At 47.6% G+C, this 25,801-nt stretch overlaps 1 protein-coding gene across 1 annotated transcript in view; it reads right to left on the bottom strand.

Annotated features, from left to right (window-relative positions):
- The window catches only part of COPG2 (COPI coat complex subunit gamma 2), a 32,494-nt gene extending 6,997 nt beyond the window's left edge, over positions 1–25,497 (bottom strand). The window contains exons 1-16 of the mRNA XM_063309479.1: positions 25,355–25,497; positions 20,646–20,698; positions 18,556–18,636; positions 15,066–15,137; positions 14,504–14,583; positions 12,986–13,061; positions 11,584–11,676; positions 9,331–9,417; positions 7,920–8,077; positions 6,725–6,858; positions 6,374–6,441; positions 5,142–5,330; positions 4,321–4,416; positions 2,708–2,951; positions 2,309–2,384; positions 34–137 (exon numbers count right to left, since the gene is read on the bottom strand). Coding sequence (XP_063165549.1) covers positions 34–137; positions 2,309–2,384; positions 2,708–2,951; positions 4,321–4,416; positions 5,142–5,330; positions 6,374–6,441; positions 6,725–6,858; positions 7,920–8,077; positions 9,331–9,417; positions 11,584–11,676; positions 12,986–13,061; positions 14,504–14,583; positions 15,066–15,137; positions 18,556–18,636; positions 20,646–20,698; positions 25,355–25,391 — 1,648 coding nt within the window. The 5' untranslated portion in view covers positions 25,392–25,497. The remainder of the gene's footprint in view (positions 1–33; positions 138–2,308; positions 2,385–2,707; positions 2,952–4,320; positions 4,417–5,141; positions 5,331–6,373; positions 6,442–6,724; positions 6,859–7,919; positions 8,078–9,330; positions 9,418–11,583; positions 11,677–12,985; positions 13,062–14,503; positions 14,584–15,065; positions 15,138–18,555; positions 18,637–20,645; positions 20,699–25,354) is intronic.
- Positions 25,498–25,801: the final 304 nt, after the last annotated feature.

Here is a 25,801-nt window from a genome sequence, read left to right as displayed (position 1 = left end):
GGAACCCCAGGCATGGCTGCCTGGGCCACCCACCATTGAAGATGTAAGCAGCGTTCAAAGCCAGCTGCCTTTGCTGCAGCACGTTCAGGTAGAAGGTGGCTCGGTCCCGGACCTCATCGTCACTATCCATCACACACCTGCGTGGAGGAGAAGGAAGGAAGAGAAGGAAGCTACGAGACCAGTATTGATCGGAAGCTTCTTGGTCGTCAGAAAGGAGCAGATTTAAAATGTAACGTACGGGCAGCCATTCTGCCTGCAAGGTTAAGGATTTAAAATACACAAACACACATACCTATGCCCCCCGCCCTGAATCAGGACAAGTGTTCCCTCGCTGGCTGCTCACATATACTGCTTTCTCCCACTACCACTAGCAGTACATAAGAGTCAGTTCCCAGCCTGATGAAGATTCAGGAGATGGCTATGAAGACAGCCCGGTGCAAGATTTTCTGTTATCACTGAAAACCCCAGCCTCCCGGCCAAACCACAGGAAGGCTTCTTAGAGAATCAGAAAGCCATCCAAATTACGCCTTGTGGGAATGAATTCCGCAGGGCAATTCTGTGATTTAAAAGTGTTTTCTTTCCATCAGCTTCAATGGATGATCCCTGCCCACTTTTCTCCACACGAGGAATGATTTTATAGATGTGGGTCATGTTCCCATTCAGTTGCCTTTTTTTCCAAGGTATATTATAGTGAGCCCCCGAATCAGCTTGGTTTACCCTTCTCTGCACTTTCTCCGGCTCTTATAGCCTTCTTCAATGCAGCAACCAGCTCTGCACAGGGTACGCCAGATGGAGACTGCCATCAATTTGTGTAAGATGATTACAACGTTGGCTGTTTTGTTTTCCATCCCTTTTTGAATGACCCCTAGCAGGGAACTGCCTCATTTACAGCTGCCACATACTGAATTCATGCCTTCTTTGACCTTTCCACTATGACCCAGACCTTTCTCCTGGTCTGTTACAGAGAGTTCAAATGCCATTAGTGTACCTGTGAAATTAGGGGGGGAGTTGCCCCAATGTGCATCACTTAAATCAAACTGCTTTTGCATTTGGTTGACTGTTTACCCAGTTTAAACTGATCCTTTTGGAGATCTTCATGGTCACTTTCAGTTTTCACCATCCTGAATAGTTTGGTATCGCCTGCAAACTTGGCCAGCTCACTGCTTAACCCAATTCCAAGACTGGGGAAACTTAGCTCAGTTCCCTTCCAGCCAGAGGCATTGATAGGGAGTGGGTGAGGACGTCAAGGAGGAGAAAATGGTAAAAGCAGTGTCACACCTCAGGCTCTGCCCCTTTCGTTCATGATGTTGCATGAAGTACAGGTAGTCTTCAACTTACAATTGGGACCAGGACTTCAGTCGCTAAGTGATGTGGTCGTTAAGTGAGGCATCACGTGACTGTACCTGATTTTATGAACTTTTTTGCCACAGTCATTAAGCAAACCACATGGTTGTTAAGCGAATCCGGCTTCCCCCATTGATTTTGCTTGTCAGAAGCTGGCTGGGAAGGTCACAAATTGTGATCACATGACCCTGGGACGCTGCAACCATTGTCAATATGTGCTGGTTGCCAAGTGCCCAAATTTTGATCATGAGCCTGTGGGGATGCTGCAATGGTCCTAAGTGGAAGGACTGGTCGCAAATCACTTTTTCCAGCGCCATAACTTCGAACAGTCGCTAAAAAAACTGGTCGTAGGTCGAGGTATCCTGTAACTTGATGGATACCTCATGCAATGGAGGTATGAATGAAAGAGGTGGAGCTAGTATTGCAAGGGCGTGGTGCTGCTATCACCGTTTTGACAAAAGCACTGGATCCTGCAGATCCAGGAACTCCACTACAGCACTGGGTCTCTACCCCGTCCAAAGCACCCTTTTCACTTTGAATCTGAGTAACTGGGCATCCCTACTTCCACGTGCACGGAAAGTTGGTTTGTAGTTCCTTAGGAAGGAGAAGTGCTCTGCTCCTGCTGGCACAGCAACTCCGCTGTTGAGACTCTGATGGTCTTCCCCAACTCAACACCTTTAAAGAAGCCCTGTCATTACGGCGGATGATCCTTATTCTCTGTAAAAACTGAAGTGAGGCCTCAGCCTTCCTCTGCGGAAATCACACACAGGCTTTCGATCACGTAACTCAGCCCGGCTCAGACAAGGGCCAAGAAGGACAAACATTCCCATATATGGCTTCAGAGGCACTCCAAGGTATTCCTGAACAACCCGGCTTTAAGGAGCCAAACAAGAGAGAGTCAATCTGGAAGAGCACCAAGTTTGAATTTTCTTCTTCTTTTTTTTTGGCTTAGCATTGAACTCACCTCTGCAAGAGCACCAAAATGCTGGGAAGCAGATTCTCATTCTGCGCTCCGAACTTTGCCAGTGCGCTGACGGCAGCTGCAGGGGAAGTCAAAGTCTGCGGTCAGAGGGAAAGGTCACCTTGAAGTGGGGAGCAAGATTATTCAAGGAGTTCCAAGACAAAGGGGAAGGACCGTGGGTGTTTCCCAGCCTTGGCAACTTTCAGATGTGGGGACTTCAACTCCCAGAATTCCCCAGCCAGCCTTGCTGTCCACACAGCTGAAAGTTGCCCAGGTTGAGAAACGCTGGCCTTGGGATTGAGCCCGGCAGACAAGCGGTCTTCTGCTTCTTGGTCTCAAAGCCAATCACCCCTCGCTACAAAGCAGAGCTGCCGCAGAAGGAAGGAAACGGCCCCAACTCACCAGCCCGAACGGCTTCATTTTCCAGCACCACCCGGTTGAAAATGAAGCGGATGTACTTGGAAGGGGAAGGGGTCCTGGGCCCCTCCTTGCCGAGCAGGTGGAGGATCTTGGTGGCCAGCACGGTGTGCTCGCAGTCTTCGATGAACTCGCAGAGGTGGGCCAGGCCAGACTCCTTGCTTTCGGGGTTCTCTTCGATGATGCCGATGATGCAGTCAACAATTGCTCGCTTGTATTCAAAGCCGCCCTGCAGGAAGACAGAGGCGTGTGCAGGAGGCTGGCCTGCTCGTGAGGTGGTTTCATTTCTGTCTTACACCACAGAAAAACCTGCCAGCAGCACTCCCAAGTATTTCCACATTGATCAGAAGCTTCAATGCTTCAGGCTGATTTTTAAGGTAGCGGCAGGCAAGCTGGATCTATTTAATAAGGACTCTACCTTAACTGAAAGTGGCTCCTTCTGCTCAGATTGGAAGCAGAAGGACCGACCAATTGACATGGGCAGCCGTGCCATTAACTGCCTTAAGGATACAGGAAGGTTTTAAATTATCTGAGCTTAGTCAGTTGGCTCACTTTGGGGGCAGGCCCTGCAGTACAGACACCTTGATACGGCTTCCCTTCACGAGTGCACTAGGTCCGACTAATCTGGAAGCCTTGAAAGACTTGAATGTAAAACTAGCACATTTCACAGAAGTCATGCTTTCTTAGAAAGATTTGGAGGCTTGCACCCAGATGCAAAGACATGGAGAAAATATGATTTAAAAATAAAGTCCTCCACCTTCATTTTAAAAGTGCTTCTGACAGTCAAACCTCAGACATAATTCTTTTAGCAAGATACCCTGGCACAGGGTTTCTCGACCGTAGCAACTTTAAGATAGGTGGACTTCAACTCCCAGAATTCCCCAGCCGGCCAGGTTGGTTGGGGAATTCTGGGAGTTGAAGTCCACACAGCTTAAGGTTTCCAAGGTTGAGAAACACTAATCTATATACTACTAAAACTCTTGTGTCTGTTTGATACTTCGTAACTTTTAACTGGGCAAAATGGTGCATCGTAGGGCAACAATTTTTGAACCAAGATACCTCAAATGGGCTAACTTACAGAATGCGTCCAAAATCCGGGACCCATGACTCCCATGGAATAGAAATTTGGCAAATGTTGTAAAACATGTTATGATACAAAAAATTACCATAAAACATTTTATGACATAATACAAAATATCATAAAACATTTCCTGTGGTCAACCCCTGATGTTTGACTGGGCTACACAGTTCAACCTTGGCTACTTTCAAGGCAGATACCTCTCTTCCTGATTTTTAAGAGCTTTTCCAATACATTAGAAGCTCTGCCATTGTTGAAGGCATTGAGGAATCTGGTAAGGAAATACCTCTGAAACAATGACCCGGCGGGTCATGGGTTGTCTAGTTCTGCGTGCAAATATTGCCAGCAAACTTAACTTGTATCATCCACAGACAAGCAGTAAGCCCTCCTCAAGATTTTCTTCTTGGGTCTCTAGGCTTGTCAAGTTTAGCGCTCGCAAGTCACGTTGCAAGTAGCAGCCTAGGTATTTGTTCCCCCAACAGGGAATGTAGGAACCCGTAAGGCTGGCAAGGTGACCTACATCATCCCGAAGCATGTTGGATAGGAAGGTCATCATGACGCTGTGTTTCCGTGGGTATTTCTGGCACAGAGCACTGATGGCTTGGACAACCACCACCTGCAAGGCAAGAGCAGTACAACACCAAGTGAGGAGCAGTGGCTTCTCTGTACCAGGTAATTTAAATAGCTTGTGGGAAAAAGCCCATCGTGACATAGGTCATCACGACAGGGTGGGAGCAGGGGCAGAGGAAGGTGATCTTGTATGATCGAGAGAGGCGGACAGAACACAAAGCAGAGCCCTTAGCTCTAAGACAGTGTTTCTCAACCTTGGGAACTTTAAGCTTTAAACTTTAAGGGAATTCTGAGAGTTGAAGTCCACACAGCTTAAAGTTCCCAAGGTTGAGAAACACTGCTCTAAAGTATGACTGGGATGGGCCTCTCCCAGTTAGAGCAGGAAAGGTACAGATGGGAGGTGGGTAGAATGGTTACCAGTGCAAACAGAGAATATGGCATCTCCAGCACCCCAAAACAGGCACTCCCTGCCTGGTCAGTGCCCCATTCCACTCGAAGGGCAGGCTTCTTACAGGGCACCAACTGCCTTGATCCTGCTGGGGACTCTTCTATCTATTTCCTGGACCCCAAAGGACAGGATGTACAGTACACTGCATAAACAAAACACTCTGGTCCCAGCTTCCTGGGTTTTCAGTATCAAACCTTCTGCACTCTTTTCCTAAATTCTGCAAACCCTGCTCCACACAACCTTGGCTGAGAATCACCAGAACCCCACCCCAATCAATTTTGGCTGGCCAAAGGGGGTCAGGGACAGGGGGCTAGAAGGCTGACCTTAAACTCATCTGATATCTCAGACACGAAGGAAGAAATCTGTTTCATGAGCCGGTCCACGCTGCTCTCGCTCCCCGTCTTCAGCAGCGTGGTGATGGCGAGGGTGGCGATGCTGCGGTTCGAGTCGGTGATCAGGTTCTCAAGATCCAAGTTGCAGGCTGTCACTGCTGACGGATGCTTCATTGCCACCTGAAAGAGCAGCCAGAACGGCTTACAATAATACTGGACATCGGAAACCGGCAACCCACGACTTCAAAAAAAAAAATGTAGCCCAAGGAGAACTTTCTTCATGGTCAGCTGATCCATCAGCAGGAAATGCTGCCATTATGGGGAGAAAACCAAGCAACGTGGTCTTTGACAGCCAACTGATTGCTTGTCTATTGGACTGGAGCAAACAAGACGAATGGTCTTCTCTCGCTGACTTTGAAGGACACCAACAATTTGCTAGACAGCAGGCCTGTGACTTTCCCTCATGCCAGTAACTTTAATTCAAGATCACCGAGAGGGAGAGGAATAATGAAAGGGGTGGAGATAGAATGTGAGCTGGTAGATGACACGTGAGAAGGGGTACATATGAAGGAACGGATGGGTAGGTGTGCGTGTGGTGCTTGGTGGAAAGACAACCGGCCCAGATTATGGGACAGTCAACTGCTTAATCATAGGCTGTCCTGCGGTGCACCCGCTCCAGAGGATGTCGGGTGAAGCATGTGACCTGCAGCATGCCCATGCCCTTCCCACAATCCTCGTTCTCAATCAAGCTGGCCAATCGCTCGGCTTCACTGCTTCAAGGGGCTTCACCTCCTGTGGTCCTCCCCACTTCCAGGCCTTGCTATGGGAAGCCATCAGTCAAACTGTGAACAGTCTAAAGAAGGGCTGAGTGATGAGGCTGAGGATTTACTCAAACTGGAGGGTGGGGGACCTTCTGCGCCTATTCTAAGCAGCCACAGCTGTCCTGCTACGTTTCCTTACAGTACGACGACGACGCAGGACACGTCCAGCTTTCCCGACCTGGTGTCCTGTCGGCAGTTCTGAGGAGTACGGTCTGGAGGGCTCCTAGTTAAGAAAGGCTCCAACTGCCGCAGGAGGGGTCCCGGCAGGAAAGGGAAGTGTGGAGACAACCCCCAAGGGAAATGGAGGGATGGAAAGGCAGCAAACCCATCAAAGCAATCTGAGGAGCCCATCGTTTCTGGTTGTTCTGCCCAGAATGTAGGAGGCACCTCTGGAACATTCACCTTATTAAGTGTCCTGACAGCAGCATACCTCAGAACGGGCTTCGGAGAACTGCAGAAGAGCTGAAGCACTGAAAGGAAAGGAAATGGGCCGCGCCCCTTGAAGTTATTCACACGGCGGGAGAGGGGAGGGGAGGGGAGGGGAGGGGAGGGGATCAAGCGGGATGGACGTCCCATCCATAGCATACTTGTGACACAGCCAGGCTAAGGAATACGCCCATCCCACACCTCTGCCTAAACCTCTCGGGGTCTCAAACTCAGGAGGGCAAAACTGGAAGACTCCTGACTTTAATTTCCCATGGCCATCGGCAGCCCCGCCCACCAGCGACTCCTCTGCCTAATCCAGGGACTCGCCTGAGACGGCGGGGGCCAGTTCCCGGGCTGTGCAGTCGGGGAGGTGGATAATGGCCGAGGCAGCCTCGTAAATAACCATTTCATGCTTGTTCCGCAGACAGCTTTCGATGAAATCGAACAGGGGGTTGTCGTGCCTGCCGAGAAAAGACACAGATGCTTTTACAGGTTGGGCGTAATCACCGTCAATATCCCAGTTCTGCTGACTGCACAGGTGCCAGTCCTGAGTGCGGTACTTCCCGTTCTGGAACTACTATCTCAGGGGCTTCTTGGCCAGAGAGGAAAGCACTAAGGCCTCGAGCATCTACTATGTCCTGATAACACTCAACTATTTGCTTAACTGTCATTTAAGAGAAAGTTAGCTATTGCTCAAGGAGAGTCAGTAAAGCCAGTTTGGTGCCGGGGTCAAAGCACCGGCTAGAAACAGGGAGATTGTGAGTTCTAGTCCTACCTTTGGCACAAAGCCAGCTGGGGGACCTGGGCCAGTGTTTCCCTCTCAGCCCCGGGAAGAAGGCAAGGAACCACTTCCAAAAAATGTTGCCAAGAAAATTAGTCCAGACAGTCACTAGGAGTCAACACTCACTCAGAAGGCACACCAAATAAAATAACAAATAAAATAAAATAAAATAAGCCTGTTATGAGTCCCTCCTCTAGAGAGATGCAACTGGTGGAGGACTCAAGACCTTCCCCAGGTGGTAAGTTTGGCGCCCTCATTGTTGATTTGTTTTTAAAGGTGGGCAATAAAAACAGTAGAGAGCTGGCTGGGTGGAGTGGTTAAAGACACAGGACTAGGAGTGGGGAAAAGCTGAATTGTATTCCTCTTTTAGGCACATAAGCCAGCTGGGCGATATTGGGCCAGTTTCTTTCCCTAAACCCAGCCCACCTCACAGGGTTGTTGTGGGGAAAATAGGAGGCGGGAGGATTATGTGCGTCACCTTGAGCTGTATAAAATAAAGGCACGCTGTAAATCTAATAATACCCGGTTTAGACAGAGCACATTCCCGGTATTCCAGCTGTGAGGATGCGATTTTTGCATTTCTGTTATGGAAAAGCCCAGTCTCATTGATTTCTCTGCTGCACCTCAAACTTTTGCCCATGCCATCTTCACACTGCCATGAAACCAGTGGCCTTTATCATGCAGCCTAGATCCATTCCAGATGCCCTTCTGCAAACACGGCCAACCCCGAGATCCCTTTACCCCTCCTCAGACTCCTTCAGCAGCCGGCTGGCAATCCGGATCAACATGCAGTATGCAAATTGGGATTTCAATCCAGATCTGGTGAATTTATTCAGCATCTTGGAAACAGCAAGGCGGTCATTCTTCCTAAGATGATAGAGCAAACCTAGAGCATGGTACTGCCAACAAGAGGAAAGAGGAGGGGGAACCATAAATCCATTTGACCAAGACTCAAGAATACATTTATTCAAGCAGAGTTGCTTACTGGAACTTATATTAAAAGTGCATTAGTCAGCAACCAGGATCTGTCCCCATAAAGTCAAGATGATGCTCTGAGAAATTTAAGCTTTCTGTGTGACCACGATCCTGATGAAAGAGCTGGTTTGGTGTAGGGGTTAAGGCACCAGGCTAGAAACTGGGAGTCTGTGAGTTTGAGTCCCACCTTGGCCATGAAGCCAGCTGGGTGACCTTGGGCCAGTCATTCTCTCTCAGCCCTAGGAAGGAGGCAATGGCAAACCACTTCTGAAAAACCTTGCCAAGAAAACTGTAGGCTCTTGTTCAGGCAGTTGCCAAGAGTCGATGCTGATGTGAATGCGCAAACAAACAAGGATTTATGGAGCTATAGTACTTCCAAAATGTCCCTGAGAACTGCTGGTGAGCTGAGCTCACATGTTTGATGGAGGCACTCCATCCATGATGCATCACGATCTGGATAAATGAATTTATGGAGCCTGTGTAGGCGGATATTTTTACACCTTGTTTGGAGCGCTCAAGGAAGCAGAAAGGCAAGGCAGAAACAGAATTAATTAAATAAATAACCCCCTTTCCACCTTGAGATTCAGTGGCTCTGCGTGGCTTGCAAATGATAAAACATGAATGGGGAACAGGTCCCCAACTGTGACGTTTTCTGGATGGCCTTGGGTCTCTCAAGGCTGTAGGACTCTTGGACGACTGCTCAGCAGTCGGCCTCCTTGCTCATGCCCAGCAGCAGAAAGAGAATTAGAGGAAGCCTCAAGAGCTACCTGCTGGAGAAGGGTCTGTGGGGAAGTAAGAGGCTGCCACTGGGGTTTGTCTTTCCTGTGCTGAGGCGAGCGGGGTCAGCTCAAGGCCAGAGAAATGCTGAAAGAGGCCTCGGCAGGCAGCACCTTCCCGCACATGCCTCCTGAGGGAGACTGACCTGAAACGTCTGAACTCAGCTACTCCACCTTTGCCTTTCCCGACTTGGTGATGGCAGCCCGCACGATTCCTAGCAAACACTGAGCTGCCTGGGAATGATGGGAGTTGCAGACCAACAATCTGCAGGGCAACAAGCGAGGGAAGGTGGGCTGACAAAAGATGGATCTGTTCCACAGCTGGCCTCAAAAGCGTTCCGACCTTTAGGCTGGGCATGGAAAGCTTCCCTGATCCATTCCCTCCTCGGCGGAATCCATACCTGCACCATGACGTTGTCACCAGATGCAGCTTCCTGGGCTTCATTGATCCACCGCTTGACCACATCATAGTTGACCTTCATCATATGCTGGAAAGGATGGCCAAGAATCAAGAATATTGGCTGTGACTCTAGTCAAAACTGTTCTCGATTAATACCCATCCTGGATCATTTTAATCAAATGATATGCTTTCGTGGTTGAAGAAACTGGAAGCTGAAGGTTAAGATTGGCAGGAAGAACGTCTGGAATTGGTTCCATCTCCAAAGCAGGAGGACCCTGTATCTAGCATCCAGAACTAGGGATCTGCAAAACCTACTATTCCAGGAACAGATTGTTCCAGGAAGCAACAGAACAGTTCATTTTGCTTCCAGACCACACTGATCCAGGGAGCCTAGGAGTGGATCGTATTTTCCAGAAGTAGAGGCATGCAATATTCTAATCCGAAGCAGGCACAGGTGCTTCTGATCTAGCGTGGTGCCCCTGCTGGATCTAAAGCACCTTTGCTTGCTTTGGACCTAAATTCTGTATGCTTCTATTTAGAGTAAATGTTCTGGAACAAGGAATAGTTTAAGGGATTCTGGATGTTGTGGGCTTTTGCACATCTCTGTCCAAGACAGCAATTGCATATACATCATTGGCTCCTAATCAGGATGTTTGGTGGGGGGGAATCCATAGTTAGCATTCCATCCCATTCCTCATACAAAAATACTTGGGGTCATGTGCAAGAAATATTGATGTTCCTGTAGTGACCTTCCATCAACCCACTCCTCGGCCATGTACGTGAATCTGCACCTATTCAGAGATGCCCTCCCTGGGAACCAGTGCACCCAGCATTCCAATGTAAATATCTGGCTTTTTACAATTGCTACCTAAGGTTTTGTGTCTGCCCCCGCACCCAGCTTTTCAACATTTAATGAGAAGGTTGTTTTAGAAGGAAGAATATTATCCCTCCCCACCAGCACCTGAAGCAAGGGAAGAAAGTGCATATGGATACATAAATATTAATATTAGGGGTGTACAAAACATTTGAGAGCTGGTTTGGTGTAGTGGTTAAGACACCAGGCTAGAAATCGGGAAACTCTAGTCTTGCCTGGGGCACAAAGCCAGCTGGGTGACCTTGAGCCAGTCACTTTCAGCCCTAGGAAGAAGACAGTGGCCAACTAATTCAAAACAAGTTGCCAAGAAAACTTCAGGGACTAGTCCAGGTAGTCACCAGGAGTCAACACTGACTTGAAGGCACAAAAACAAATTGAAAAAAACAAACCCCCACACTCGTAGACATCCAGAGTCCTCCTCTAGTGTTCCAGTTTTCAACTAATAGGTTTTGCCTATGGTAGACAAAGTATAGGTAGTCCTCGCTTAACAACCACAACTGTTGCTAAGCGAAGCGATCATTAAATGAATCCAACCTGATTTTACGACTTTTTTGTTGTGGTCATTAAGCGAATCCCCATGGGTGTTAAGTGACCCACGTGCTTGTTAAATGAATCACGTGATTCCCCATTGATTTTGCTTGCCAGAAGCTGGCCAGGAAGGTCAAAAATGGTGATCACGTGACCATGGGATGCTGCAATGGTCATAAATGAGAATTAGTTGCCAAGTGCCCAAATCCTGATCATGTGACCGCAGAGATGTTGCAACGATCGTAAATGCAAGGACCGGTTGTAACTCAGTTTTTCTAGCACTGTTATAAGTCCGAACCATCACTAAACGAATGGTTGTTAAGCAAGGACTACCTGTAAACAAGTGTTGGATGAAGCAGAGAGAAATGAAAAGGAAAAAAGAACCTAATTTTTGGTTTCGTGGATGGCCAAAGTTCTCACTTATGAGAGAGCGCCAAGGAAAGTTTACGTTTTTTTCTTTTTTTGCAAAAGGTGAGAAGCAGCATGAAGGGAGATCCTGATCTGCAAGAATCGGGTTACACAAACGTTCAATCCAAGTTTCTTTCATGATTTGCTTTTCTCCTGTTTAGGGGTCCACAAAGCTGGGGATCCAAAGGGGGCTGGTGTGATAATTGGAATGAGAAATGAAGTGGCAGTAATCTTATGAAGGAGGAACAATTTCTGAGACTCCTACAAAACCCATCCATTTGGGATCAGACCACGCGAAGGGAGTCAAGGACACAAGAGCCGGGCCTTTCAGGTGGGTAGGAAAAGACGTGGAAGCTGCAGCGGCCTGGGGATCTAACCTCTCTGACCACTCTGGAGCACAACAACAACACCAAGCAGAGGAAACCCCAGGCACCCTCCACTTACCAAGGACGACACCAAGGCTGAACTGGAGACGCTGGGGACTTTGTCTACAATGGCTTGCTTCATGTACCTTTCGATGGCCTGGAGCATCGTTCCCTGGGAAAGCAGGAAGAATGGAGGTCAGACAGCCTTCCAACTGGCGTGTTGGCCAGAAATAACAGAAGATGGAATTGTCTTTGTGTGGGGCTCTTTTGTACTCCACGAGACAGAACTGAGTATCTGGGCACAGATTATTAACCATCTGATTTAAGAGATAAGTTTCTAGTTCAGTGTTTCTCAACCCTGGCAACTTTAAGACGTGTGGACTTCAACTCCCAGAATTCCCCAGCCAGCATGGCTGGCTGGGGAATCCTGGGAGTTGAAGTCCACACGTCTTAAAGTTGCCAGGGTTGAGAAACACTGCTCTAAACGGTTCCAGCAGGTCACAGTTCTGGGACCTGCATTTCTTCCCACCATCACTGCTGCACCATCCATTTCATAATCTAGGGTACTGATCCTTAAATGCTACTGAATGTTCGTTTTCAATGTTGTTTTCGAAAATAAAATCAAATGGATTTTTTTCTTAAAAGGTAACACTTGCAAAAATGTTTAAGGCAGACAGATTTTCCTGCATTTTTCCTGCAAATTGACTTGGCTTATGGGCTGCAGAAGTGGGAGCTTAGAGATCAGACAACTTATTTGCAACACCTTCACTTTTGTCAAGCCACACATAAGCAACTGGTCTTTCTTGACAGCTGCAGAGCATGCAAAATTTTAGCTAGATTATCATACCTAGAGAACACAGTCACAAAGGAAATCCGAGTCACCCAGCAAAAACATTGCGGGGAAACACAATAGCAGTTTTCAAGTTTCCGAAGGGCAGTCATGTAGAAGATGGGGCAAAATTGTTCAGAGTACAAAGCAAAAAAACAAGGGGTTGAAATAACAAGGAAGCAGATTTTGGTTGGACATCAAGAACACGTTAACAATGGAGCAAGCTGTCTTGAGAAGTGGGGGCCTCCCCCACATTGGAAGTATGTAAAAAGAGATTGCACAATCCTCCGTTGGGATGCTATGGAGCAGATTACTGCACTGGGCAACCAGTTGAATTAGACAGTCTGGAAGGTCCCTTCCAACCATTAAGGCTTTATGATTCTGTGGCCACCTGTGTCCTTAGAAGGTGTTGGACCAACTTCCAGCTAGCCTGTAGGTTACCCCAACACAGCCAGAAGATGCCAGTTTGGGAAAGACTGTTATTTTTAAGCTTGCCAAAAGGACCCATTAGACTAAAATCTAAACCTAGGGAGAAGATTTCTGGACACCCCAGCATTCAGCTGGTGTTAAAAATCTCTTCCTTGAGCCAAGCATTCCAAAAACAGCCCTCCTTTCATCACCCTCTTTCACAATGGGAAAATTCCATACTCACATCCGTGATCCGACAGAGCGCTCGAATCGCAGGGCCCCGGTAGACGTCTTCTTTCCCTGTCATATCTTTAGTTAGGCTAGAACAGACGAGGAAAGCCCTCATTCACACAGAAGTCAAGAGGCCTGGGCTTCAGACACCCATACTTTAGGTGCCTCGGAGCTAGATTACTCCTTTGCATCCTGCATGGGGCTGTTCTTGAAGGCAGCTTGGAGACTTCAGTTGGTATGAAACGTGGCTGCTAGACTTTTGCCCTGTGATATTACTTGATGACTTGTGGGATCCATTACAGCACCGGTTGCTTAGAACTGTTACTCTAAAGCAGTGTTTCTCAACCTTAGGAACTTTAAGATGTGTGGACTTCAACATGCTGGCTGGGGAATTCTGGGAGTTGAAGTCTGCACATCTAAAAGTAGCTGAGGTTGAGAAACACTGCTCTGAAGTAGAAGTTAGGAAATGGAGTTGGTACAGAGGCTGGATCCAAATCCCCACTTATGTCAGTGGGCCCAATGATGTTTGGGTGTGTGCGTGTGATAATGGATGGATATGGTTACCCCTCTCCACTTCATCCTGCATGGAGCAGTTCAGCCATCAGGCATCTTCCTTTGGGAGAAACGTAGGCAGGAGCCCCTGCACTATTTATTTTCTTTATTACAAATGCTTGTATGCAGCTACGACTGTAAGTGGCTTACAGCATTACCATACATATAATACATGACAGCAGATTAAAAATTACCACAGCAAGAATAATAAGTATTATTGATAGGAATTCAAATAATGTCATCAAACCATTCATCTCAACTCAGGGACATCTCTCATCCCCGCCTACGAGATAACGCTGATGCGCAAGCATGTGTTAAAGAGCATTCGCACCACAGGGAAAGGCTAAAGGGATGGCACTCTTCAGTCTGGGCAAAGACTAATGGTGATGGCTGAAGGAAGCATTCTCCCCTGCTCTGCAGGGCATGACCATTTTCACCGAATGTTTGGGTCACCTACATTACATTTATTTAAGTTCAGCCTTTCCCAAGGTGACCAGCTTTGAATGTACTCGACTACCATTCCCATTATCCACCTGGTAGTTAGGGATGATGTGCCTGACTAGGAAGGGCTGTCTTAGATGCATCCTCTAACAAATCCCACGCTTTTATCAGGCCAATGCCAAGTGTGCCAGCCTGCATACTGTGCTGCAAATTTTCTGTTGGCTTAATTAAAGTATTAATACAGGGGAAAGTACTGCTTTTCCAGGATGAATGTGGCTTCTTAGGAGATTTTTAAAATGTAAAGTGTACCCAGGAGACCAAGATGTGATTGCAATGTGCATTATGCAGGATAATTGGCTCTCCAGGAGTCACTGAATGCTAAAAACACGCTTGTTTCAACCTGCAGAAAACAATCCCTAGATGATAGAACTGATGCTGTAATGTGATTGATGGGCTGCTGGGTGGCAAGGAACCCTCCCAGATTCTTCATTCCAGCTGAAATATTGATGCCCCTAGCCACAGAATCAAAAGCAGGTACCTGCTGGTGACAATGATGACGTCCTCTGAAATGTTGGCCATCTCTTTGATGGTAAGATAACACATTCTCCTTAAGGTTTGCTGTTGAAAGACCACAATTAAAGTTGAATATCCCAAGAGGTTGCTGAAACGCTGCCATTCTACCCCTCCAGTCCAAAAGACCTCTCTAGGGGCCTTAGAATCATGTTTAAAACATCTAAAATTGAAACAAATGACAGAAGGCAGTTGTATGAAATTCTCAGCAGAGTGTCCTCCAACTTAAGTTAATTCAGGGACACTCAGAAGAAGCATCTTTTCTGGGGGTTCAAAAGCAAAGACAGAGAGAGCCAGGACATTAGTGGCCTCTCCTGGGGCTTTGCAGCAAGGCAACATTACCAAGACAGCACTCAGCACATCTCAGTGGTGAAAGTCAACTGTGCACAAGGCAGATTTTTCAATAAAGACTGAAATCACAGAGGCAAGTCTGTAGGGAAGAAGGAAACTTCAAATAAACAACACCCGCAAGGACGCTGCGTGCAGTCCAGGAAGAGGAAAACAATGATCCCAGCAAAGAAATAACTTACATCATTGGACTGAAATAATCTTGTCATCGCAAAGAAGGCTTCAGTGGCTTCTGTGGTCCCAAAATGCTCACCCTAAAGAAGACAAGCAATCAGCATGCACCATATGCTAAGGCAGTGGGTCTTCAGCTGCTCGATCCAACTGCCTCCTTTCCTGGTCTCAAATAATGCCACGACCCCACAAAATAACCAAACAGATTCTGTTGTTTTACAAGAGTATCTCAGCTGCAGCAATCCCAGACTGGATCCTCAACTCCCAAACAAGCAATTACAAATTGCTCCATTACCCACAGGATATGCCCAGATTCCTCCCAGCTTAAGAGCCACTGTGCTAAGGAAATATGCATTAATCTTCAAGAATATTAGGGAAAAGGTAGAGATGACCCTGGGTCCAGTTCAGCTCCTGGCGACTGAATGGACACATCTACATGGGAGTTTCAGCTGCAGTACAGAAGTGGTTTCCAACTGCCTTCTTCTTCCGGGGTGAAGGAAGTCTCACTTACTTACTAACGGGAATTCCACGGGGTCTCCCATCCTAGCACCACCTAGCCCCCCCTCCCCCGTTTAGCTTCTGAGCCACACGAGAGGGGCCAGGTGCACCTCAGGCTTATTTAAGAATTGGATTTTTGTCCCAAATCTCTTTCAGTTGGGTTCAGTTCAAGTGAGCGGAGGCCAAGGAAAACTGTATTGTGCTGCCTTGATGGGGTTTTCGGCTTGATTGTCCTTATTCCCCCCCAAATGGGGGAAACATCTATTTGTGGAGGAAAAGCCCCCTCCAAACCCAAGAGTAAAGAAGGAAGACAAGTACATAAAAACACACGTTTTCAATCTTCAGCTTCGGCTTCTTTGAAAAAACTTAAAAGCTCTGCCAGCAAGTTCTTCACAGTGCTCTGTATAACACTAATCCACAAAGCACTTGGAACTCTCTTATCAAGATGAGCAAGGCTGAGATCTGGGACATTCTGGGATAAGGGGGCTCCATTCTCTTTTGGGAACAAGGCCAGGGGCAGCAAGCCAGTCAAACCATCCCAGTTCCAACCAATCAGCCTCTTCATTTCCAAGGAGCAATTGGACAGGAATACAGGTAGTCCTCGATTTATGACCACAATTGGGGCCAGAATTTCCACCATAAGGGATTCCACCAACTGGGGCCTTTAAGGAGGCGCTGGGGCACCCCCTCCTCAAGAAACCATTGCTGGACCCTACTGTTCTGGACAATTTTCACCCAGTCTCCCACCTCCCCTTTTTGGGGAAGGTGGTTGAGAAAGTGGTGGCGTTGCAGCTCCAGAGGGTTCTGGATGAAACGGATTATCTACCCATTCCAGTCGGGTTTCAGGCCCGGATATGGGACAGAAGCGGCATTGGTCGCACTTATGGATGATCTGTGGCAGGAGCCGGATGTGGGCAGTGCATCCATCCTGGCCCTTTCTGACCTCTCAGTGGCTTTCGATACCATCGACCATGGTATCCTTTTGGGGAGGCTCAGGGAGTTGGGGGTGGGCAGCGTGGTTTTGTGCTGGTTCACCTCCTTCCTCCAGGGCCAGTCCCAGTCGGTGGTGATACGGACCAAGAGATCCGACCCTCGGTCCCTCCTCTGTGGGGGGCCGCAGGGTTTGGTGCTCTCCCTGCTCCTCTTCAACATCTACATGAAACCACTGGGCGAGATCATCTGTCACTACAGGGTGAGGTATCATCAGTATGCTGATGATACCCAATTATACATCTCCATCCTGGGTGAGGTAAGTGATGCTGTGGCCACCCTCTCCAGGCGCCTGGGGACTGTGGGGGCCTGGGTGGGGAACAACAGGCTTCGGCTGAACCCTGGGAAGACAGAGTGGCTGTGGATTAATGGCTCCTCTGTATCTGGGAAGTCACCTTTAGTTCTGGATGGGGCTGCACTGCCCCAGACAGACCCGGTATGTAATTTGGGGGTCCTCATGGACTCCCAGGTCCTGTTTGAAAAGCAGGTGGCAGTTGTGGCCAGAATGGCCTTTGCTCAACTTTGTGTTGTGCCCCAGTTACGCCCTTTCCTGGATCGAGAGGCCCTTCGAACAGTCTCTCACACGCTTGTCATCTCCCATATAGACTATTGTAACGTGCCCTACACGGCACTACCCTTGAAGAATATCCGGAACCTTCAACTGGTCCGGAACGCAGCCGCGTGAGCAATTTTAGGTGCCCCAAGGGTGGCACATGTAACACCTTTGCTACACGAACTGCACTGGCTCCCAGTTTGCTTCCGGGTCCAATTCAAGGTGTTGGTTATGACCTTTAAAGCATGGGTCCAGGTTACCTGAGGGACTGTCTCATCCCCATCACATTGACCCATCCCACCTGGTCATGCAAAGAGGGCATGCTGCGGACCCTGTCTGTAAGAGAATTCCATTTGGCAGGGTCCAGGAGGCGGGCCCTCTCTGCATGTTCCTGCCCTCTGGAACATTCTTCCCACAGAGGTGAGACAAGCCCCCTCGCTCCTGGACTTTCGAAGACAACTAAAAGCCTGGTTGTGTCAGCATGTCTGGAGTGGGGAGAGGAATAGTCAATTGTGGGGATGGCTAGAGTCTTAGAATGGCTCTTGATACTCACTGATTGAGGTACAATCTTAGCCATCTGGATTCTACCACATTTTATATCTTTTATCTATTTATATTTATAGTATTTATGGTGGTATTGTATTTTAAATTTTGTTTTTGTAAATCACACAGAGTCCCTCCTTGGGGAGGGAGATGGGCGGCGATAAAATTTGATAAATAAATAAATAAATAAATAAGTCAAGTCACCATGTGACCAGACCTGATTTTATGACCACTTTTACCGTGGCGGTTAAGCGAATCCAGCTTCCCCGATGGGCACTTTTTGCTGGAAAACAGCAAAAAAGTTGCAAAATGGGATCATGTGACCATGGGACACTGCCACTGGTTGTAAATGCGAGCTGGATGCCAAGGCCCCGAAATGTGATCATGTGATCGCGGGGGGTGGTGGTGATGCGATGTTTTGCAACACCCAGAAGTGCTTTACAGGCCATAAAGCACCCATTCCAAGGCCATCATAACTTCTGGCCATTGTTGAACGTTAAGTCGAGGACTACCTGTAATGGACTGGAGAGAGTGACAAAATGAATGCAGATTCACAGGAAAAGCAAAACAGAGCAGGGTCCCATTTTAAAGTCAGCAAATGTGCCAATGGAGGGGCGCAGCAATCTTTTTTTGTTTGCATCAGGACTTCCCTGCAACCCTCTTTCTAAGCACTGATCTTCATGCAAGTCTGACCTTACTGGAAATGACACCCCCAAGAACAAGAAGACTTGGGGAAAGGAGACCCAGACTGCCCATTCCCTGTGCCCCCTCTTAAAATGGGAACACTGTCCCAGTCCCTAATTTCAGGGAGCCTGGGATAATTCCACAACCCAAAACTGTCACCTCTTCCTCTCAAGCTGGCCCAGATGGAGAAGCTCCAGACCACAGCTGTAATGCACAAAAACAATTGTATTTACCTGGTTCAGCAAGTAAAGGATCTTGGTAAGTATATGCAGACATCTCCTTGGATTTATGGGAGTCTCGTTAAAAATACGAGCCTGGATGGAAATGGAAAATAAAGGCAGAGCAGTGTCAGGCAGCTACTTAAAAAGTAAATGCTACTTTGGATGTACAAACAGAAGCGTGGAGTCCAAATCATGGGAAGCCATTGACCCACCTTGCTGATGCTTCTCTTAGAATCCTGGGTCCACTTTGGGACCCCACTGTTTGAAAAGGACATTGGCAAACTGGAGCAAGTCAGAGGAGGGCAATCAAGGTGGCAAGGGGACTGGAAGCCAAGTCCACTGAGAAAGGAGTTGAGTATGTTTAGCTTGCAGAAAAGAAGATTGGTTTTCAGATATCTAAAGCAGTATTTCTCAACCATGGCAACTTGAAGCTGTGTGGACTTCAACTCCCAGAATTCTGCAGACAGCATGCTCTACACAGCTTCAAGTTGCCAAGGTTGAGAAACACTGATCTAAAGGTTGGTCATATAGAGGAGCGAGTGGATTTGTTCTTTGTTGCTCTTGAGGACAGGGCCAGAACCAACAGGCTGAACTCTAAGGGAATAGATTCAGCCTAGATATCAGGAAGAACTTCCTGACATGAAGAACTATCAATTAGTGGAGTAGGTTGCCGCATAATGAGGCATGCTCCCCTTCAGTGAAGGCTTTTAACCAAGGCTGGTTCAGAACCATCTGTTGGAAATGCTTCAACAGATCCTGCCCTGGGGACTGGATTAAATGATCTCTGAGATCTCTTCCAACTCTAAAATCCTTTGAATAGTTGAGAACTCTCATCCTGCAATCCCTCCTTCTCCAATCTGACACTCTTCAGAAGAGGGTGGAGATGATCAGTTTGGGGAAATGTGGCCCATCACAAAACCGCTCTTTCATCCAAATTAAAAAAGCCTATAATGCTCAGCCAACGTGCCATGGGCAAAAAAAGATTTTATCTGAAGTGTTCAGGGAGGGATGACTACAGCAGAGAAATGTTAGTCAGAAAAACCTGGAACAATTTAACTTCTCAATTTGGCAGTCAACAAAGAGTTGTTGCAGCCTTGGCTGGGGTCTATTTATCTGTTTCTCTATGCTTTTACACTGTTCCATGAGCCTCTGGCAAAACAGGGATTTGGCATCAATTGTTGATCCCTGCTCCAAAATATTTAACTAGCTGTACAGATAAGCCAGCACAATTCCAATAATGCAGGGTTTCCAAAGTGCTGTCCCCACTGAGAAAATTCTCTGCTATGAATACTTTAGACTTCTGAACCACTGGTGATTTTATAACATCTCTGTATCATTTTTTAAAAAAATGTTTACTAAAGGCTTTTAACTCGTGTTTCATCACAAGGTTTCATGTCATGTCAAGATCCCAAGTGGCCACATAACGTATATAACTCTCTCTCTCTTAAATATATAACATATAACATTAGTGGCAATGAGCTAGACCAGTTCTATTTCAGACTGGACCGTCATTCCTCATAGCCAGTTCTCTATGTTTTCCAGTCCAAGCTATCTGTATTTATTAATGAAAACATGGTGACTGAGGAGTAAGATTTTTATTTTTATTTATTTATTTATTTATTCGATTTCTATAGCTGCCCATCTCAGCAAGTGACTCAGCAAGATACCAGCAGATGTCCTACATACAAATATGGTGGCTTCTTCTAGGACTGGCAACCTTGGTAACACATTCAGGGCATGAACTCAGAGCTGATGCTTGATTATGGTTTGAAGAAATGAAGTATGAGATCGGCCCCATCTCTGCTGACCTTCTGGAAATCCCTTAAAACCTGGTAGTGTCAACAGGCCTGGGGGTTGCAAAGGAACAGTGATCTGATGAGGTGGCTCCATTGTTCATAATCTGACGCGCTCTTAGCCTTTTCATAATAATATTAACTTCTGTACTTTTGGAATGTTTTTAATATTGTTTTTTATGGTCTATTTGTACGCTGCCCACAGCCACATTATGTGAGGTGGACAGCCATATAAATATGATAAATAAAATTAATAAAATTAATAATAATAATAATAATAATAATATAAAGTAAAAGACTCAGCCATACCTCCTGGAGGATTGCACTTTTTTCCAAATGCTGGAAAGGGTTGGAGCCGCTGCCTGAAGAAGAAAACACAGGGCTAGAAGACATCATAGGAGACGAACATTTCAAACAGAGGGATTTGGGAAGTTCCCTTAGATACTATCAGCAATGCCAGATAATCCCCTCTCAGAAAAGGGTAACGGGTCCCACCACCACGGATGCGCCTTTGCAAGGTGAAAATGCACAAGAAAGAGGAGCCGCACATGACAGCAATGAGGCACAACAGGCTTTCTTGGCACCATGAGGGTTGAACTGACTCTGGGAAAGCAGGTGTATTATTTATTTATTCGACTGATTCATTTGTATGGCCACCCACCAGATATATTTCTCTGGGTGGTAAACAACCAATTAAAAGAAGAAAAACATCAACAACAAGCCAAAATCCATCACGCCTGAGACGGCATCCACAGTCACACCAACAACTCCCAGAACAGGGCTCAGTTAACTTTCTAGCCCAAGGCTTGAGGGAAGAGCTATTATTTTCAATGCCTTATGAAAGGCCAGCTGCACCAGAACCAGACAAATATTGGGGGAGGGGGGGCTGTTCCACAGGCCAGGTACTGCAGCAAAAAAGGGTCGCCTTCTGATTCTACCAGATGATCCAGCTTCAAAGAAGGGATCCAGAGTGTGACAATCATGTCAGGTTTCATGGGACACACAAAAATGATTGAAGATTGGCAGTCCTTTAAATAACCTGAACCTAGGCCACACAGGGCTTTATCAGTGACCAGCAGCACCTTGAATTGCCCCTGGTAGCCCACAAGGAGACAGAGCAACTTACAGAACAGTGGTGTTGCATGGGTATATGACAAGATGCCCATAACTTCCCACACTGCCACATTCTGGACCAGCTGCAGTTTCTAAATGGTCTTCAAAGACAGCCCCATGTACAGTGTGTGCATCAGTCTACCTGCAAGGTGACCAAGACATGAGTGTCTGTGAGCAGGGCCTCTTGATCCAGGAATGGGCACAGCTGGTGCCCAAGAAGTAAATCTCCAAAGCTCCTCCTAGTCACAGGTGTCACCTACTCTTCAGGAAGAAGCAGAGAGTCCAAGAAGACCTCCAAATTGCCCGTGAGCTCCATCTGGGGCACTGCAACCCCATCCTGAAGCAATGATGGAAAATCCCCAAGCTGGAGGGCCCTAAAACCCACAGGCACTTGGTGTTGTTAGGCCCACATATCAACAGATATGCTCCAGAGTGGTATCGCCAGAGCCAAGAAAGGTTGGGCCTTGAGAAAGCACCGTACAGACGAGATAAGGAAGTTAAAACTCTGCGCCCTGAAGTTTTCTGTTCCTGGTCTAGATGTTTCAAAACCTCCTACCGCAATGGAGGTTTTCCTCTGCAGAAAAAATATCCCCAGAGGTTAAAGAAGATGTTTGAAAACTACTAAAAAAACTCGATGAAACATGCCCTGAAGAGCTTGCAATCTAAACTGCTTATGATCTTTTGGTGGTTTGCCATAAAACAAAATCAAAATTAAATCCAGATATATTTAAAACAATGAAAAGCAACAATATAACAACAAAAAAACCTAAATCCTTCTAAAAGTAGAGGAACAACGCATGGAGAAACAAGAAGTGGGAAATGCTTAATGCTTAATGCAGAGCCTAGTCCAGAGCCTCCAGCCGAGTCCAGCTTTGCTCCAAGCTCTCAGCCTTGCTCCGAGTTCCTAGTCCTGAGTATCCAGTCTAGTCCAGAGTCTCCAGCTGAGTTTAACCTTGCTCCGAGTTCTTAGTCCAGAGTATTCAGCCTAGTCCAGTGCCTCCAGCCGAGCTGAGCCTTGCTTCGGGTTTTCAGCCTTGTTCCAAGTCTCCAGTTCTGAGTCTCCAGTCCAGCCGGAGTCATTGAGTCCAGTCCAGTCCGATCACTAGGACCCAGATGTACCCAGGGAGCTCCGCCCAGCCTCGCCCAGAGTTCCAGTGCCAGCCTAGTTCGAGGTCAATCGATTCCAGTCCCAGTAGCACCATGTGCTCCTGCTTCTCTCGGCCTTCCAGCCTCCGTTAGAGAATCCTGCTCCGCCGCCTTGCTGCTGTCTCCTCCTGCAATCTTGCCGGGTTCCCTCTTGCTGCCCAGTTGAACTTGATTGAAACCAGTTCTTTCTTGATTCTAAGGACTTATTTATTGTAAACAGCTATTTAATAAAGAGTATTTTTGATATTTAATCTGCCTGGCTGTCCTAACAAGCAGGAACCACGCTGAGATGAGGAATAAGTCTCTAGTGTTTTATTACTGCTACATTAGACAGAAAATCCTAACAAACTGAAGAAGAGTGAGAAAACCCATACAGATAAACCCCAAAAGTCAAGGTGGGTCTGTTCTGTGTCTCTTTGAATGACTGCTCAAATTCTCGCTACTATGCATGCATTTTCCCCTCTGGATAGGGGCCCCCTCCTGCTCACCATCAGTGCTCATGACACTGGCCACCTCCAAGTCTGATGAGGACAGAACGCTAAAGATAGGGTCCAGTGTGAAAGTATAACCATAAGTTTCTTTAGCATGAAGAGTTATTTTGAATTGCAAAATAAAGGAAGGAAGGTAAAGGGGAAGGAGGAGAAAGCCACCGCGGGATGGAGTTATGAGATCCTCACCCTCAGAAAGGTAGAGGTGAAAAGATTAATGAACAAAAGGTAACACATAAAGTGATATGTGGACATGGAAGAAGCAAGGAGAGAAAGGTGTGGAGGGTTATCATGCACAGGACTGTTGTAAACTGGTGTTAGCTATGCTTCCTTTTTTCTATCCCATACTTTTCATTCCTCTGCCTTACTGTTTGCTTTCCTTCGAAGGGAAAAGTACATTAGGGATACAAGCTTATCACATTTTATTTATTTTACAGAACGTTAGCATTTGAATAGAATTTACCTTTCTTGGTGGGCCTATTTCAAAATTCAGTGTTTTATTTATATGAAGTACATCCTCTTATTCCTGAGAGTTATACTATCAGAAGACTGATTTTCAGAAATTCCTCTTTGAAGTCCTAAAGACAAGGCCAGAACCAATAGGCTGAAACTACAGGGAAACAGATTCAGCCTAAGTAACTGTAACCAAGAGTGACGGAAGGAACTAGGCATCTCTAGCCATGACCAAAGGTGACTGAAGGGGAGATGATAGCATTCTTCAAATACTTGAAAGGAAGTAATGCAGAAGATCAAGACCTACTGTTCCTTATTCTAGAGTGCAGGACATGGAAGAACGGGTTAAATTTACAGGAAGGTAGATTCTTTTGGGAAAGAAAACTTCTTAACAGTGAGAGCAGTTTGACACAGAGGATCGGCTCCTTTTCTGTCGATATGTTTAAATGGAGGGGAACCATTTGCCTAAGATGCTTTACTCTGGATTCCTGCACTGAGCTGGGGGTTGGACTTACTGGCCTCAAGGCCCTTTTCCAACTCCAGGATACAAGTTCTACCTCCAGACTGCATTTATGTTCATTCTTCTATGAAAGAAACATACATAGGGTCAGATTTTTCTCCAAGGCATAAAAATAAATCTGAACTCTTCCATATATTCTGCCGCTTGCTAACAGCATAAACTTCAAGGAGTCAACACACAGAATTCAAAGTGCGGCTTATGGCTGATAAAGTGCAGGCTCAGGTCCCCATTATCCTTGGGACCCCCTGTCCCACAAGGCATCAGTCTATCCACTTGATAAGTGTGGGTGAAGAAGACACGTCACGGGTCAGATCAGGAGCCACGAAGCAGGTCTTCTCAGCAGAATCTGCTTCAGCCTGGAATAGTCCCCCCATCAAGGTTAGGAAGCCCCCCCCCCCGATCTTTCCCCAGGAGCCTTCAGAGCAGAAAGGTCCAGGGGGAGCCTTTGGGGCCACAATGTTGCCATACTGGTTTTTATTGTGATTTAAGGGTTGTGTTATTATTGTTATGGACCTAAGTGCCCTGAAGTTGTGACACACAGGCAGCAAACAAATTATGGTAAATAAACGTGTGCCTCAGATACATGGGGAATTCTGGGAGTTGAAGTCTACCCATCTTAAAGCTGCCCAGTTTGAGAAACACTGATTTAGATCCTGAGTTTTCTCCTACTAGATTTTCAAGGCAACTAGGCTTGTTGTGGGTCTTTACCCAGCCTCGGGCCCCGTTCACCTCGCAGTTTTGCCAGGACTGGGAGCCCCAGCTTCCCCCGGCGCACCTTTGCCCCTGGCACAAACAGGCGCTCCTCCAGTTGCGTTTCCCATCTGTTTCGGGGTCGTCTCTACTCTGCTTCCCGATGACTGCCAGCTGCTAAGGGATACGCCTCAGACACGCGCAGGAGAAACACCTGCAACGCTCAACCCAGGCATCCTGACTTGGGCCCCAAGGAGCCCCTCGGCCCAGAGGGCCCCACCTGCACCCCCTCCTTGCATTGCCCCGAAACAGCTGCGGCGCGCCCTCCAGATGTGCGCAGCGAGGGGGGTTCAGAGGCAGCACACGGGGGGGGGAGGCTGCTAAGCCGGAACAGCCTTCTCCTCCTCCGGCCGGCCCCGCCCATCCAGATCAGCTAACTGCTTCGAACCCCTCAGGAGAGGATTTATTGGCCACGCCCACGGGGCGGGCCACGGCCCGCTCAGGGAGCAACGGGGTTTGCGTCCCTCTACTGGCGGGGCTTCCCGACTCTGCCTAGCAACCGCGCTTAACGTCGGGCCGGGCGGCGGGCCCGCGACAGGGGCTCTCACCAGACTCTTCATCCTTCTTGTCGAATTTCTTGATCATGGCGGCAGCGGCCGGTTCGCTCCTAGCCGCTCCCTCCGGCCTCCACGCTCGTACCGCGGACAGGAAATCCCGCCCTTTCGCCGCTCGGCCAACCTTCCAATACGGCAGCGGCAGCGGCTCGCGGGGATGACGCTCGGCGGTGGGACCGGCCTCCCTGGTGACGTCACCCACGCGCCTCATGTCGCCTCCTGCGCGAGAGCCGCGCTCCCTTCTTCCACGCCCCCTTGCTCCGGCTCCAGGATCAGCGGCTTTTGGGTGGAGATACTGCCGCCCCCTGCAGGTGGCCTTTGGTTTATGCCAGGATTTCTCAACCTTAGCAAGATGGATGCTGGACTTCAACTCCCAGAATTTCCATGGCTGGCCAGGGAATTCTGGGAGTTGAAGTCTAGACATCTTAAAGTTGCCAAGGT

This window comes from Candoia aspera, chromosome 7 (genome assembly GCF_035149785.1).
Source record: "Candoia aspera isolate rCanAsp1 chromosome 7, rCanAsp1.hap2, whole genome shotgun sequence".
Taxonomy (NCBI): Eukaryota; Metazoa; Chordata; class Lepidosauria; order Squamata; family Boidae; genus Candoia; species Candoia aspera.
Note: the sequence above shows the minus strand (reverse complement) of the source record. Positions and strands in the feature narration are given on the sequence as shown.